This window comes from Xenopus tropicalis, chromosome 9, assembly GCF_000004195.4.
Source record: "Xenopus tropicalis strain Nigerian chromosome 9, UCB_Xtro_10.0, whole genome shotgun sequence".
NCBI classification, from domain to species: domain Eukaryota; kingdom Metazoa; phylum Chordata; class Amphibia; order Anura; family Pipidae; genus Xenopus; species Xenopus tropicalis.
The window spans coordinates 56,481,582-56,499,189 of NC_030685.2; the positions used below are offsets into that span (position 1 = coordinate 56,481,582).

The 17,608-nt window shown below is 38.6% G+C and overlaps 1 protein-coding gene across 1 annotated transcript in view; it reads left to right on the plus strand.

Moving 5' to 3' along the window:
• Positions 1 to 17,608, plus strand: part of LOC100492237 (potassium voltage-gated channel subfamily H member 8) — a 220,637-nt gene that overhangs the window by 194,932 nt on the left and 8,097 nt on the right. Inside the window, exon 12 of the mRNA XM_018097592.2 lies at positions 5,046 to 5,383. Coding sequence (XP_017953081.2) covers positions 5,046 to 5,383 — 338 coding nt within the window. The remainder of the gene's footprint in view (positions 1 to 5,045; positions 5,384 to 17,608) is intronic.

Here is a 17,608-nt window from a genome sequence, read left to right on the forward strand (position 1 = left end):
CTCTGGCACATGGGGAGATTAGTCGCCTGCGACAAAACTCCCTGTTCGCGGGCTACTAATCTCCCCAGATTGCCATCCCACCGGCAAAAATGTAAATCGCCGGTGGGATGGCAAACACGGCGGCGCGATTTCAGGGAAATCGCGCATTTTCGCCGGTGGGATGGCATTTCGCGGAGATTAGACTAATCTCCCCGTGTGCCAGAGCCCTTAAGGCTCAACTGCCCACAAAACAGCTGTAAAGTAGCTTTACTTTTATACAGGAAACAACTGACTGTCCTTTATCTATTGTCTGGTCCTATGATTGCTGAGCAATTAGTAATAATGGCAATTAACATTTACTTTGTTCTTCACCTAATCAATCATATTTATTCCTTTTTTTTAATTTCTGTTTCATTTACAATCTTTCAAATTGATTTCTATACCCACTAGTATGCCTATCTACATTTAGCTTTGGTATTTTCTTCATATAATACTTCATCAGCTCTCAGAAAGATTTGTTTTTAATTAACAAGCTGTAATGTCTAACTATTGATTTATGATGCAAAGAAAACCGTGTATTGGAAAACCCCAGTCTGGAATCATCTCGTGGGAGGGGGGGTTGCAATAAAAAAAATTAGCATTCAGAGAGATGTGTTGATTGATTCATTCCTATATTTTAAAAGAACATTGATTCTGTTAATAATAGAGCCCGACACACGGTTACAAAACTCCAATACTAAATAACAAGTAATAAATAGTACTTTTGACCACACCATCTATTCCAACCCCCAGTAACTTGTTCATTTTGTATCCAGCAGTGAACATATATTTATCTACAATACATGACAGGAAAGGCACTTAAAGAAAGGCACTCAAAAATATTACTGCTTTTATGATTCCTGGATGATATTGGTTAATAAATGTTTATTTTGATCAGTTACCTGATTTGCCTCAAAAGAATACATACAGTGAAAGTTAAAAAGCTGGGCATCACAGTGTTTACCCTAAATTTAGAATAATGTTTTCTATGCTTGGAAACATTAAATATTAACCTAAATTACAGTCCATGAAACGCGTGACTGGGGCTCCCAGCAGCCTGGAAAACCACTGGCTTAGTGATGCTAAGAATAGCTGTGCTGTCTATACTTAGCCACACTGACAAGCAGCCGCTGTGAGCGAGATCCCAAGGGGAGAGGAAGCTATAAATAAAAGTTGCTGAGCTGGATATTCTTTCAGACTAATTACTGACTCCATTTGAAACACTGAAATGCACTGCTCACAGCCCTGGAAAAGGACATTTCCTCATGTCACAGAAATGATTGTAAATACTAGTGGTAACATCCTACACTAATGATACAAAATTGTTCAAAAGTACTTACCTAAATAATCATTAAAAGGGATATCCACATTTATATTAACGTTTGTTTTGTATGGCACATAGTACAAGCTACTTTTCACTTGTCCCTTATTATTTATTTTGTACATTTGTAATTCTGCTTATTTCTAGCCACAGTGCTATGAAGTAGGTGGGGGGTCACTGACCAATGAAGGTTATATGTAATCATTATGTAATCACTACTGTCAGAATGTGAAAATCCTTATTATACATTTCTATACATCTGTAAATAAATGGTTCATCGAAATAGGCTACATACTGGGAATGTAGTTGGGAAAGATAAATCTTAGAATGGTGACAGGGATAGGCTCCTGAGGTAAGTTACAAAACCTAGGTAATCACTTGCCAAAGTAACAAAAAAGTAGTGGTTAGTGTGGTTATTATTATTAAAGATATCACTGGTGATGTTGCCCATAGCATCCAATAGGCAATTAGTCATCTACTAGTTAGAAAATGAAAGCAAAGATCTGATTGGTTGCTATGGGCAACATCACAGGTGATGTTTGTCCCCAGTGTTAATAAATACATACAATAAAAACATAACTAAGGTACCTATTTATCAAACTGTGCATTGGCGTGCTTTTTTCTTTGAAGAAAACTTACTTTTAGAACTGAATCTTTTATTTCATGACCTCCATTACGCTGATGGTCTGGTGCATGTGCACCTGGACCCCCTCTTTATTATGGGGCGTCTCCACCATAACTACAGGTCCTTTCTTTATAAAGCATTATTCAATCTATACAAGGAACAAATAATAAGAGATTATCAAGGCTTCAAGATTAATGGAGGAAGCATGAACAGCCTTCAATATGCTGGTGACACTGGCCTGAAAATGAAGAAGACATGAAAACCCTTATAAAGGAAGTTGGCACCACATTTAGTGGCTGATTTATCAACAATCCTGAAAAAAATGCCCACAAAACACTTTTTTTCCCTTGAGCACTAACTTAATTAAGAAAACAATTATGTCAAAAAATGTTGCACCCAAGTGAGAACCACATTGTTTGATTCATTATCATGACTAACTTCTAGCCAGGTTTTACTTGCCAAGTTTTTTTCTGCCACCTTTTTGCAGTTTTTCCCTTAATAAATCCCAGCTATTCAAGGTTGCAGAAAGTTTTATCCTACATAATTCTTAAACTGAGAAATAAATGCCAAATCTATTATGGATAAAGCAGCCCCTTAGTAGTATAAATGTGTAAGTATGTAAAATACATGATATATACTATGAGATGTTTTGGTTAAGATTTGCAACATGTACTTTATGGTTCTATAATGTAAACTAAATATCTTTATAAATATATTGGATAAATCATATTCAGCCCATTCTGGCCTGATCTGTTATCAAATTGATCCACATTCTGTGCAAACACAATCAAGCTGTTACATTTACCAAGGAAACAGAGACTGTACTGTAGAATTTAAGTTGAACCTTATGGAAGATCTAGGAACAATAGCCTTGATTTATTTTTGTACCTTTAACATTTTAGAAGTTGTTAATGTTCTTTTATGCACTAAAGGGGTTATGTAATAAAAAGCATTACATTTGCCCAGGAGCAGTAACCCATAGCAACAATCAGTAGGTACAATTTACTGGTTACTGTTCCAGGGCAAACTAGACTAAACTAACTAAACCTTTTATTAAATATGGGGGTTAATGTGTTACAGGTTAAAGTACAAAGATTTGCCTTAGTGATGATTTACTGCCTTGTGGCAGACTAAGGCTTTTCATGTATTGACCTGAAATGAAGCAATCATCCAGCCATTTATTTAACTTTGCTAGCACCCTCCTCCCTACTGGGCGCACAAGCACAATCAGTGTATGAGACCGTACTGGTCCTTTTCCCTAACAATCATCTACTGCCTGAATGGAATACAAAAGGCTGGTGGGAATGCAATTGACTGATAAGGAATTACACTGTTCAGGGAATTGTCTGGGCATAGACAGTGGGGGTCTGTGTTAGGAGCTAACTGTTCAAATAGTTTTTTCAGTGGAATGTGAAAGAATGATATGTGCAATGCGATATGCAATGTAAATCTCTTTATAATAGACAATGTATAACGTGTTAAAGATTGATAGGATGATAGGGTAATTTACTGGGATATGCACGAACTCAAAAAAAATACAGATCCAGTTAATAGCTATGGCTTCGAACACCTTAGTACTGGCAGGACCAGGGGTAATACAATACTTGTCCAAATTATGGCACATAAGCTATTTCTGAAAAACAATTCCCAGCATCTCTGGTACAAATGTTGGTGGATGTTGGACATTGGGCCTCAACACAACAGAAACTGAAAGACTTCATGCTGGGAAACAATGTAATTGTTGCCATATTTTCCTGTTAAAAAAGGATAAGAGAACTCCAAATATTTTGTAAATGTGCAATAATGGTGTTTGCAATATAGAATATATATTGGGGCATTTTCTCTTTACTATACGTTCGAAATACCTAAATGCTAGTAAATATTATGACCAAATAAGCTTACAACCAAAAATATTCTCTAGGGTCCTGCTGTGCTCAACCTGACAGTTGCCTCTGTTACCCAAACATTTCTGCTCTCATAATTCCCACATTAGCCATTAAAGATGTTAGAACTTTTAGCTGTGGGGGCAAAAATCTCTATTTCTGTTCATGCAGCCTGAAGTCTTATTCAGTAAGTTTCTATTACACTTGGCCATTTCCACCAAAGTGATTTACTTCCCAGAACTACCCTTAGGGTGCCATTCCTTAAGGTGCTTTATACTTTCCTTCATCACATGAATGACTTCATATTTCTGACTGTGCAAGATAGATATTTTTCAATTATTTTTGCCATTCTGGATATCTCTGAAATAAGCTGATATATATATAAAGATTATAACACTGAATTCCTATAACTTATGTGCACGGGGCATTCTCTAATTTAAAGACTTTAAGCCTAATAATGTGTTGAGTGTTATCCTTGGTTTCAGTGCATGTTATATTATCCAGCAATGCATGATGTAGTGTCTCTGTTCTCAGACACTGCTGGAGAGCAGAACATTTGGAAAATCCATAACACCTGCGGACAAACTCTCAGTCTATTTGTAAAGAGAATTTGGAAGGAAACAAGAGACTTGGGAGTTTTGTTGCACAATATGTTCTTTAGCTACATTCCAAAGATGCTGGAATTCAGGCCCATTATCTGGCACAGTTTAATTGTGTTTTATTCAAGTATTTATTAAAATTCAAAAGTACAGGTCAGTGAACCCACAGTTATAATACCATCTCATATACAAATTTATACAGTATATACACAATGCAGAAGAACTTCTAGCTATATTGTGGCACAGATGATATACTTTGGGAGGCAACAATAAAGACATTGCATAAATGTATTTAAGGAGTAAAATAAAGGCGTTTAAGGTATTAGGAGGTCAATGCTAAGTGCCAAAAATGCTCAGCAACATCATGATCTCATAGTTGCTATTTTGATTTGATGTAGCATATTTATAAAGGTCACTCAGAATTGTCAGTTTCCTACCTCGACCTAAACAGCTAGCCGGTTATGGTAGTTGCAACTAGTCAGATGAAAGCAGACTTTATGTCAGTCACAAAACGTTTATCAAAACAATTTCTATAGAGAGAAATATTGTTAAAAATACCTGTGTTTCATGCTACTTTTTTGCACTTTCTGTCTTGTCAGCTTGACCATGAGAGTAATGGGGGAGTGATCCAGAAGCTACCGTCTATTTTGGAAGATGATGAGTTTGAAGAAGATGAACGAAGCCCCTTGCCAGTCAACTCACGTGGAGTTAGCCCTGTTGAATCCTCCTTAAAGTTGCCCAAGGCCTTTAGTTCTCCAATGCTTTCTCCACTTACACCAAGAGCCTTCAAAACACCCACTAAGAGAGCAGATAAGAGCTTTGGAGACCTGCTCGGTGGAAGTGAAAGATCAAAGTTTTCACCTGGAGATGGGAGCAGACCTTGCAAGCTTCAGCTTCCTGCACTGAGTATCAGCGCTCCTCCCATGCTCAGCCCTAGGTAGGTGGATGAAATATAAGGTGGTAGATATACAATAATTGGTTGGAAATCATACAACTTATTTTCTTTTATGCACCTTTACTGTCTGCAATAGAATACACCTGTATTATTTTGTTACCCCCCAGACAAAAGCCCCATCCACTGCTATCTAATAAGCCCCCTCCCTGCTCCCTCCCCGCAAAGCCTATTTCAGGGAACAGTGTCTCTGATAGTAAAGCTGACCAATACAAGCAAAACAGTGCAGTGGAGCTAGCAAGTGCCATCTTCGTAATCTTTGTGTTCTCTATGGATCAGTAAAGCGACACAGTTAAAGATGCTCCGGGATTACCTTTAACTGCGCATGTGGCAACAAGCTCCAAAATTCTATCTCTAGCTTCAGATTCAGATGGCTGGGTGAAAGAACCAATAACACTCCAAGGTCTAATGTCTGTCGAGCCAGAACCTTATGCTAGAAACAAATTTCCTATTCAGTGGCCTAACTAGGTGTTACTGGGCCCCACAGTAAATTCAATTTAGGGCCCAGAAATATTGGTAAGTTTACCTATTCTACTAAGATATATTGAAATTGCTCATTAATTAGGTCCTATACTCCTGCCCCCCCCCCACTTCATGACCTGCTTCCTCTGTAATTGTGCCCCTGGTCTTATGTTATATGAGAGAGGTTTTAATTCTATAAGTCTGTACAGAATAGAAAAGAAATGGTATTTGAGCCCTGTTTACCTTCCTGGCTCAGCATTCAGTTCTACAGATCTTATCTTCTATTTGCTTTGCAAATGTGTTCCTTATTGCGCTCTTTTGACTTGAATGGCTGCCCCACTGGGAGCTTATCTATATAAAATATATCTGAGCGATCGGAGAGAGAAAGTTTGAAATGCAGCGCACTCACCCAAAAAAAGGCCCAGGTGCTGCCACAAAAAATATTATCAGCATGTAGAACACAGAGCACTCACGGGGCTTAAACTATACGCAAAAATGTTATGGTGTAAGTTGATGTTTCTATCCTACACAACCTTGATGTCTTGATAAAGGTCCTCTGAAACATCGACTTACACCATTAAATTTTTGTACATAATTTAAGTCCCGTCGGTAGTCTGTGTTCTACATGCTGGGATATATCTATACTCACTTATATGTATTATTATCTAGTCTTTCTTTAAAGGGGCAAGAATCTGTGTGGTGTAAGAAAAAAAATTTGGTACGAATTGGGCTCATCAAAAGCAGATATGGAGAGAAAAAAAATTCTTCCTTGGAAACTTTTGAAGCTTTCATGGTATTAGTTTAAAATTCAGCTACAGATCTGCTCGCTGTTAGAGGAAAGGTCACTGCATATCATGGGCAAATATAAAATATACATACATACTTGATATGCTCTGTTCAGCAGGCAGCAGATGTAATTTTCATGTGTGACCTTCTGGTGCTGAAATCTTTCTTACAGGGTACAAAGCTCAGAGAATTTACTGGGGGGTGCCTTTTTATATTACAGCAATGTTTTTTGGAGATAGACAAATCATTTATTAGCAGCACAGTGAACTGTTTGGGTGATGTCTACTGTTCATGTAAATCTCTTTTATTTTTTTGTGTCTGCACAGTCTGCATATAATGTTATTAAATAATTATATTACATTATTAGGATGTATATGTGTTCACATAAATAGGACATATACCCACCAAAACAACCTGCTAAACTGCTAATACCGTGAAAGCAAAATGAAAAAAACATGTTAATGAAGAATGAAAAAGTGAAGAATATTGCGTGGCTTTATGAGTAGATTGCGCATTCTGGCACTAGATGGAGCATGCAGCAAATGTAGGGGCCCTAAAAAGTTTCTGTGGGAAAAAAATTGGTGGAATTTGTCCCTGCAAAACTTCTCTGCATTGTATTTTATTTGATACACAAGTTACTTAAGTTTCTAGACAAGTTACATCGTTTTCTAAGCAGTTTTTGTAGAAGTTATGTAAATTGCATAAGTTCTGGTGTAACTTTATGCCAATAACTTTATGCAATTTGTGTAACTTTGGCGGCACGTGCGGGTCTTCCTTACAAAAGAAGATTTCACAGGACTCAGCACAACTGTAGCCCCCCCCTCCCCCCCATTGACAGTCCTGCATGGAGATCATAGCTTTGTTAGGTCATAATAAAATCCATTTTATTTGCATACCCAAGGGGACTTGCATTGTAAATATGACGTAGTGTTGATACAGGAACTCGATTTTGTAGCTCACAGAACACAAAGGATCAGAAAGCACAAAGCTTGTGTCTTGTTTCTAATTGGAACTAAGCTGCATAAATCCATACTGATGGGAAAACAATTATATTGGGACTATTTCTACATAAAACCCCATGTCCCATGTCTGGATAATGCCCCATATCTGTAATATAAAATTAAAGTGTTAAAATATCGTTCCAAATAGTCCCTTTTTAGGACATGAGAATACAAAGGCTGAAAATATTCCCATTACTTTAACACTATGATGAAAAGGGATTTAGGGGTTCAGGTAAGTAAGGCATATGAGGCTTATGTACATAATGCATTGGTGCATCCAAGCACAGAACCAGCTAATATCAACTGAATTATTTAGTAAATCATTCTGAAAACTCAACCAGCTTCCAGCAGATAAAGAGGCGGGTATCATTCCTACAGCTGTGCAAATCTGTATGCAAAGGAGCGCCAGCCTGGAGGAAGCTACATGCCAATTCCTACATTAATATTTATAGATATTTGTATAGATAGATTCTTATTTCCATAACCCTAGACATAGAAAACACACCACCGTGACATTAGTTAAACAATAAAAAAAGGAAATAACAGTATTAAAGATTCATTAACTATCCAACATTATTAATTCTTTATTCACTTCATCTTCATCCATCACATATACATCCTGAGGCAAATTCCTTAATATTAGGTATCCCAAAAGACATTATTATGCTGTATGGATTTTGCCAGTGCCTGTGTATTTATTTGTGCTTATGCTGTGAGAACAGTGGTAGGTGTTATAGTAGCACAAGAACACTCCTCCTTCATTATTGCATTACATATGAGAGTCAGGACTTAATGATTAGGTCACATATGTTCATTATTCATGGCTTAACACTAAAGTACTTTCCTGTTCAGTCATTTGCTTTAGTTTATAGTACAAGTCCTTTTGCTCTTTGCAGGATGAGCTGAGAGTCCCTACCAGTCAGGGTAAAACAGGTAATGAGGGTGTTAATTGTGTCTGAAAAGGCCTCTCACTAGGGGAATAAATTAGAAAATTTCTTGAGGCAGTTTTGTCTGTCTATACCAGAGGCGGGCCAAGCCGGCCAGGCATCCTAGCCAAACCAGCCAACCACCCCACCCTTTCCCTCCGTGTGCATGCGTGTGCAGTGATGATGTGGAGGGGTGCCGCACAATGACAACTGGCGGCAGGGGAAAAAGAGTCGAAACAAGGGGGGGGGGGTACCTGCCTGACACACCTCATTGCTGTGCCCTAAACCTACCCCTAGTCCTGGCACTGGTCCATATGTATTTGTAGCACTCTCTAGGTGGCCATATCTTCTCAAAAAAAATTATCAGTAGAGACTGTGATAGCAGCTGGTAGGTCTGTGTGTTGGTATCACATATGGGTAATCCTTTAGAACTTCAAACTGCACTTAAAGCCCAAGTAAAAATAAGTGTAAATAAATAAGCTGCTGTGTAGCATGGGGAAGCCATTAAAGTTAAATAAGAAAAAAAAGTTTTGTGTTTGCACAGCAGATAACAATAAGATATATAGAGTACAGTGGTTTTAGTTCTTTAATAAGAAAATAACAGAGGTCATTGGCACAGTTTAAAAATGAAAATCTTTCTCGTACCAAAAAAGTTGTTGGCAAAACATTTACCGTATTTTTCGCCGTATAAGACGCACTTTTTCTTCCCCAAAACTGGGGGGGAAAAGTTGGTGCGTCTTATACGGCAAATACGACAAATATTGACTCACATATAGGTGCCCTGTTCCCCGCGCTCCTCATCTTCCCCAGAGCGAAGCCGTGCGCACGCGCGCCCGTGCTACCACCAGCGGGTGCACAGGCGCGCATGCGCACAGCTTCGCTCTGGGGAAGATGAGGAGCACGGGGAACAGGGCACCTATATGTGAGTCAATACGGCAGCACGCTCCTGGGACTGTAGGCGCCTGTCAGTCCGGGGTGCTCGCAACTATATACTACAGCACCCAAGAACACACACCCCCCTTGGATGGACAGGCGCACGGCTTCACGTTTAGGGGAAAATAAGGAGCACGGAGAACTTGTTGGGGCACCTATATGTGAGTATAAAGTAGTAGTATATAGTTTACACGCATTGTATGTGAGGAGCATGGGGACTGCATTGGGAGGGGAGTTTAGTGTACGATCTTAAGCTGTTGGTGATTTAGAACTGATTTATTTTGGGGGAAATATAGATGGTGATTCAAGAGCTTCAGGTTACTCAATTGATTTGGTTCAGAATCTTTTTTTTCCAGATTTTCCTCCTTTAAAATTGGGTGCGTCTTATATTCCGGAGCGCCTTATGTGGCGAAAAATACGGTATTTGTTGGTGCTGTATGAACAGGTGCAAAATTTTAATGTGTAAAAAAAACAAACCTTTTTTTTCACTTTATGACATTACTGGTCCTTTATAGAATAAATAAATAGACCCTTCACATTTAATCCACAATACGTAATGTGGACTGTGATAGTCAGGGTGAGTGAAGCACTATGAGTGTTTATAAAAGCTCATGGATACACAAACAAATTTAACACAGTATCAGTCAGGAGCAATCAGTGTGCAAAAGAGAACTAGGACAATAAGGCAACAAATGGCTGGGACCGATATGGTTATTAAAGATACAGACATCACAGATCACCCCACAATAGGATAGATCAACTTTAGGACATGTAGCAATATCCATGTGATACCTAATACAACAATACATGAGAAGCTCCGAGCTTACTGCAGTTGCTGCAGTGCTTGTCTTTATTCAAGTCAGTTTTTCAGTGTAGAACAGAACAATTTTTGGGGGGTCTACACCTTCCTTTCATCAGGCTTAGTGGTCTAGACCAAATTCAAATTTTTTTTAGAGCAAGTAGATTTTTGCCAGCTATCATAAGAGTTGCCCTTTGCGAAATAAAACAAATATTGGCCTTCTATCATCAGGCATATTTTTCAGTGTCTGCCCAAGTAAAGTGCAACCTTAGCCATCATATCCTAGGTTTCAATAAATGCTTAGACTGTAAGCTCTACCGGGCAGGGACCTCCTTCCTACTGTGTCTCATACCACATGGCACTTATTCCCTGTGTATTTATATTTATTTATTGTATTTATTATAACACTTGTCCTCCCTGTGTGTAATTTTGAATTTTGTAAGATTGTACAGCACTGCGTACCCTTGTGTCGCTTTATAAATAAAGTTATACATACATACATATGCTGAAGGCCCCGCCTGCATGAACGTTCAGTACAGAAGCAGGCCCGGATTTGTGGCAAGGCCACAAAGGCCCAGGCCTAGGACGGCAACAATTTAGGGGCGGCATGCCGCCCAGCCGCACAGAAATTCTGAAATTTTGCTGCCATACGGAGCACTGCTCCATATGTGATTAAAAGTGGATGCGCATGCGCCCTGCGGGTGGAGGGAGGTTTCACGAATGCGGGGCAGAGCGGCCTATGGGGGCGGCCTCGGGGCGCCCGGATTACAAATCCGGCGCTGTACAGAAGACATGAGTATTTGATCATAATTTCTATTTAGGTTAGGTAAGCTCTGCCATTATCATACAGCTGGTTCCATTAGAATAAACAGATGGTGTCATTTCCACTAAATAATGTATCATCCATGCATTCACCTTATTTGACTAGGAAAGTGAGAGGCATGGTTCCTCAGAGTAAACAATGGTTTAGTCTTCTAGCAATATTAATAAATATTTGAAATGCATTCCAAGCCCCTTCAGCTTCTCTGAAGGTTGATCAGCTGGAAAGATAAACATTGAGATTAAGGTGATCATAGCTTCCCACTGCCTGGAGAAACCAATGCAACGCATGCAGATATTTCTTGATTATTCTAGAAACTTTCTTGGTGACATTTTTTGGATTTAAATACTGTGTTTTTTATGGAATAATAGGCGTTCTTTCACTGTACAGCCTGAATATAAAGAAATATTTGCTGATTATTTCATATTTGTCATTATTTATCCAGTGGGGTCCTGTTTAAAGGAAATGTAATCCCTCAAAACAATGTCAAAATGCTCAGAGCCCTCTTCTCAGCACTTCTGCAATAAACGTGACAAAATTTTCTTTCTAGTTTTCAAGATTTTGTAGCTTGTACATTGTTAAAATAATGAATTTGAAAATATTGATATTGTTAGCAAACAGAGAAGAGTCATCTGATGTTTTTCTGGTCAGTTCTGAAAAGAGCAACACCACCAGATTTTCCTTAATGAACAGCAGGTGGCGCTGTTGTGTTAAATGCATTATATTGATGTAGAACTGCTAATAAAAACTACAAGACAAAAATATGTAAGTTGGAAAAGTGCTTAGAATTGCAATTGTACATTAATCTGTTTTGAAAGTTCCATTAATGAAAAATATAGCATAAAAGATCATTTTTGTTGTTGTTATATGGGTTAAGTATTTGAGTGCAAGGCTTTACTTTATTTTTATATGGAGAATTAATTGACTACTAACCTATAATTCCCCTTTACCTATTTAGTTAAAAAGCATATTCTATTTGTTCACTTGCTGTTAAGCAGACAACTAGAACACATGCTCTTTGATTTATGTAGCACTGATATTTATTATGTAGCACTGTTGGCAGAAGTTGCAGTACCTTATTCAAGGAGAAACAAATTTATCAAGCTTTGCTCAACTGGGTTAGGGCAATCAGTCACAGAAACTGTGAGTAATTACAGTTAACTGCTTTGGCTTGCCTATAAATGGATATTTTTTTGTTTTAAGTGTATTTTTTTCCCATGACAAAATGTCAAGTGAGACAGGTGACGCTACATATATATATGTGTGCGGCACTCTTTCTATTATATTTTTGTTTTTGACCTGCACCAAGGGCATTTGGACTTGTATAGGGTGTGCTCCTCCCTGTATACTATATATATATATATATATGTACCACCAATCCCCCCCCGCTTATCAAAATTGGTTGTCGTCTAAAAGCTTTTCTAAAGGCTTGCAGACTTGATCTTGGCTTGGTCCCACGGCTCTTGTTCAAATGTGACAGCCCACTTCTATTTATTCTTTAAGCAAATTAAATATGCCTTGGTATCAGTCTTGCAATTCATATTAGCTCACAAAGGTTTGGTTCCGTTAACGGTGATGAAAGCTGAATTGTTTTTGAGAAATACAAATGCCCATTCACCCTGTCGTACACTGGCAGTTCGTATTGCCCTGCTGGTTTTGAACGTTGAACCTGCAGTCTCATTGATGCAAATGAACTAATCAATTCCTCACACCTGCACCCTCACTTGCATATTTTTTAAAAATAATTAAATCAGGCTTTTCTATACTCTAATGATTTTTTGACACTGTCTCCTATTTTAAGCATAATGAACCATGTGTGGCATTTAATAGGAAACCATCAGCGACACTTTACAATCAACGCAGCTGTCTTCTTCTGGCATATTCACATATGGATAAATATGCAACTGTTTTACAAGTAGGGGCATCTTTACTCAGTTGCAATTTGGCAGAGCAAAAAGGGCCATATGAATAAAATAGGGGAAAGCAGCAGTGTAAATTGTGCTTTGGAAATTGTGTTTTGGATACACTGGAGCCTAAAGTTATGTTGTATCCCTATAAATTGAGGTTAAACATGTTTTTATTGTTTTTTTGCTTTACAAAATATAAAGAAATTAAATAGAAAAGCTTCATATTGAAGAAAGATCCTCTGGAGAGGTAAGTGGCCTTATAATATGGCAGAACCTTGTTAATGAATTCCTTCCATTCTTCCATAGTGGGTATGGTAGTCCTGTCCCATTTGAGGATTTTTTTTTTTTTGGATAAGACATGAGTAATTAAAGCAAAGCCCTACCCTACACAGAGGTCACAACACCATTAGTAAGTGGTAGTAATGCCACCACTGGGTCGGGTTGTATTGTAAGCACCATAACTTTAGAAATAAATGTAAATATTTGTGTCCGGTAGTAATTACGTTTAGGACATGTCCAGACAATATGGAACCATGTGCCTGGGTGCCCACAGCCTCGGGTGCAGTTAAAGTCTTTTGTTGGATGTATCCAGTGGAGACGTTTAGGCTAATGCTAGACGTGGCGTTTTTACACTGTGTATTTTCTAATTCTCTCGGCGGCTGAAAAACGCACAATATCATCATCCATAGAAATAACTTAAACAGTCTCGATGGAAAACACACTATGCGTAAATATGCTAGAAAACACGTTACCACGGACTTTTCATGCATTTGCCGAAATACGCCGTTATTTGCACAGCAACCTATTCCTACGTGTACACAAAGGCAGCTGCCAGACCTTGCGGAAATACACAGCATTTTTACTATTTTCACTTTTAGCACCATGGGAAATGGGATTTGCTACGTCACCAGTACTAGGCTGAAAAATGCCATAGTCAGGTTCTGTGTGGGTTGTGTGGCGTTTTTAGGTGGAGAAAATACGCAACGTAAAAACGCCACGTCTGGCATTAGCCTTAGGGGTCAGATCAGAGTGATGAAGAAATTTGACCTGGATTTGTTTGTCTCTGTATGATATAGTGCATGGCAACAGTTGTCTTAGGGTCTCATTCCTTTGATCAATGTCTATGTCTCCTATACTAATTTAACTAACTTAAACTTATCATTTAAACATTTATTAACATCACTTAATTTTTAGTTAACTTTTATTTTACATCACTGTGTGCACATAAGAATAATCTTAAATAGGCCTAAACATTCTCTTACCTACATGTTTTATGCCTTAAGTTTGGGGGCAATAGAGTAAAATATTTGGTGCAATTTTGTCACAGATGACAGTCTTTGAAAATAGTGGTGCTTTCACACAAACACAAAATGAATCTCACATTTTTATTCTTTCACACCAAAATGCCACGAAAAATTGCCCCAAAAGAGGTGGTTTAATGCAGTTTGAGTTAAGTGATGTTAGGCAAATGATAACCTCTCTGATCTGTGGGCACTTACGCACAAGGAGTTACTTTTCTATGATAGGCACAATTGCTAGCAAGATAACCCATGCACAGAATAAAGGACAAACAACCAACAGCACAAATCACAAAGAAACTTTGCAACTGTTTTTTGCATAAATCCTTAGATTAATCAGATCCCTAATTTAAAAAAAATATTTATTATCTGAATATTTGCAAAGATATATGGCTTGCAGGTATCCTGGCCTTTACCCTATTTAGTGCTTAGATACTTCTGTCTTGTTAAAGTTAAAAACTCTGACACCTTAAATAAGTATGCATGATAATACACAATATAAAAGGCCACGAAAACACTCTCTACTGTATATTTTGTTAACCATTTCCCTGGTAATTGTTTCTAAGAAAAGGGGGAAATTGCACTTTTGAATTGGGCATACTAATTTATATTGTCAGATTCAATTTAACAGTAAACCCTGCACACTAAAATTTAATCAGTAAACTGCCTCTTTAAATACCTAGCACTCTGGTTCTTCAAAGGTTAATAGTAATGCTGCAGCATCCATCCCCTTAATCACGTAATCCCTTAATCCTCTAGCCCACGCTGCCCTCTCCCTTAGGAACTAACTTTGGCTGCTGGCTAACTGAGCATGCACAGTTCTTCTCAACTCAGGTTACCAAAAATACCCTGCCCCCCCCAGAGCTCAATCCAAGCAGGACTTTTTATCAAAGTAAGTTCTGCCTGTGTAAGCCTGCATTCTTGATTGCAGTAATATATGAAATCAAAATGATGCTGAATGTGATTTTAGTCTAACAGCATTACTGGCATAAAGATGACCTAACAAGGCTAAAAAACTGTATGGGAAGGTAGATAGAAATCTCATACCTTGTAGGACAGACTTCATATGATGACTTCCCCTTCCCATTTGCTGCAGTGTAATTCAACTTTTCCCATTCTATTCCATGGCATAAAATTCAAAAGAATTTTTAAGCTTCATTAATTGACTTTATTAATTGTAACTGGAAGAGTAGAGGTTTGCCCTGAGTAGTAAATAATGCAATTGGTAGGTCAAGAAAAGCACAAAAAAATTATACATCCACAGCACACAGTTTAAGGGCTAGTTTAAACATGGAAATTAGTTTAAAAATACAGGTGCCTGCCTGGAAAAAGCAATACAGGTTCCCCCACACAAAAACTGCTCACCGCTTAAATCCTCTGGTCCAGGTGCAACATGCCCCAGACCCTGCACTCAGGTGAAAAAACTCACGGCCAGGGAGAACCCACTTCCAAACAAGAAAGCATTATGCTTACCAAACAGTCCTGTTGACCCGGGTGCTCCTGCCCTGAGTCCGTAGAGACCTCTGGTCTCTAAGGAAGTGCACTGACACGAAACGCGTAAGACCGGAAGCTGTGTTCTTTAGATGTGCAAATAAAGGTTGGTCGATTTTAATATCACCTGTTGCGGCTTTTTATGCTGACCTGGAGTGCAATGACAAGAGGGAAACCAGGCATCTACCTGCACTCAACTCACTAGGCACCAGATTGAAGATTGATCTATATATGATCGATATATAACATGCCAAAGAGGCCTTGTACCTAAAAACATAAAACTGTAAACTAGCTGCCTGTAATTAGAATTTGGGAATCAAAAATATTTTATACAACATGAGATGTAAAATGGATTTTTCTGTTTTTCAGCTAGTGATTGGCTTTTTTCTCTATCATCCCTTTCTCTGCCTTTACCATATATCTCTCTAAAATAGACAGCTCAGAGGTATAAATCAGTAGCAGGCTGAGACTAACTGCCTTCTAATGATGCTCAAAGGAAACCATACTTGGACCAGAGCCAAAATCAATGTAAATCTGCACGTATCATTGCTGCCAACCTCTGGCATAGATATTGTAAGTCTGTGTGCAAAACCTACTCTACATCAAAGCAGCTTGCTGCCAGTGCGCCCAGTGGGACGGAATGTGGTCAGATTATAATGAGCAGTGATCATTCCTGCTGTATGAAAAAAAAAAATGTTAGAAAATCCTGGTCTCACTTATGGGGCATTTGTAACTTATTCTCTGTGCTTTTTTAGAGTCACAATTTAAAGCTTAAAAAAAACGAAAACATTTTTTTTGCAATGTGTATTTAGGTAAGATTTATTTTTATGTTAAGGGGCGGTTTACCTTTAAATTACCTTTTAATATGTTATAGAGTGTCCAGTTCCTAACAACATTGCATGTATTTGTCCAATTCCTAGCAACATTGCAATTATTTGCCTTTTTCCTTCTATATCCTTCCAGCTTTCAAATTGGGACCACTAACACTGGCAGCCTAAAAACTCTCTAAGCTCTGTAAGCTTACAATTTTATTTTTATTGCTACTTTTTATTGCTTATCTTTGTACTGAGGCTTAGTCATATTACAGTCTCTCAATCAATGTGGATAAAGAAAAACTCACCAGCGCACCCTGGCTTTAGCCTGGTGCACAGTATCAAGAGGGAACGGCACCCTCCAACCCAATAACGAACAGCAAAGATACTGGCACAGCAATGCAGTTATAAGCAGCGTTTATTTAGTGCAACACAGTAATGTTTCGGGGTGAACCCCTTTGTCAGACAGACAGCCAGTATCTATGCTGTTCGAGTATCTCAATCAAACCACTTCCTGGTTGCTATGGTAAACAAGGCCAACCAGATAGCCAGCAACCAGATAGCTGCTGAAATTACAAACTGGGGAGCTGCTAGACAAAAAGCTAAATTGCTGAAAAGCAAAGCCACCCCAGGGGCCCTACACCCCCCCTGTAGGGGCCCCCAATGCAGAGGCCCCCATCCATCCCCCTCAACGCTCATAAGCAGGCGCGATCAGGGGAGGGCAGCTGAGTTTGGATCTGGGTAAACAGGGCCCACCAGGTTTTTTCTCGATGTCCATTCCGACCCTGCCTTTAACATTGACACTAACAAAAAATGTTGCCCCCCCCACTGAACCAAGACCAGCCATTGGAATGATTCTTGTTTAACACTATAATATTTATGCCAGTCCACATGCGCAGAAAGCTGCAAGATATTGCTTTGGTTTTGGTGAAATATACTTACTTGCTTTAAAGTGGGATTACAACAGTATATAAA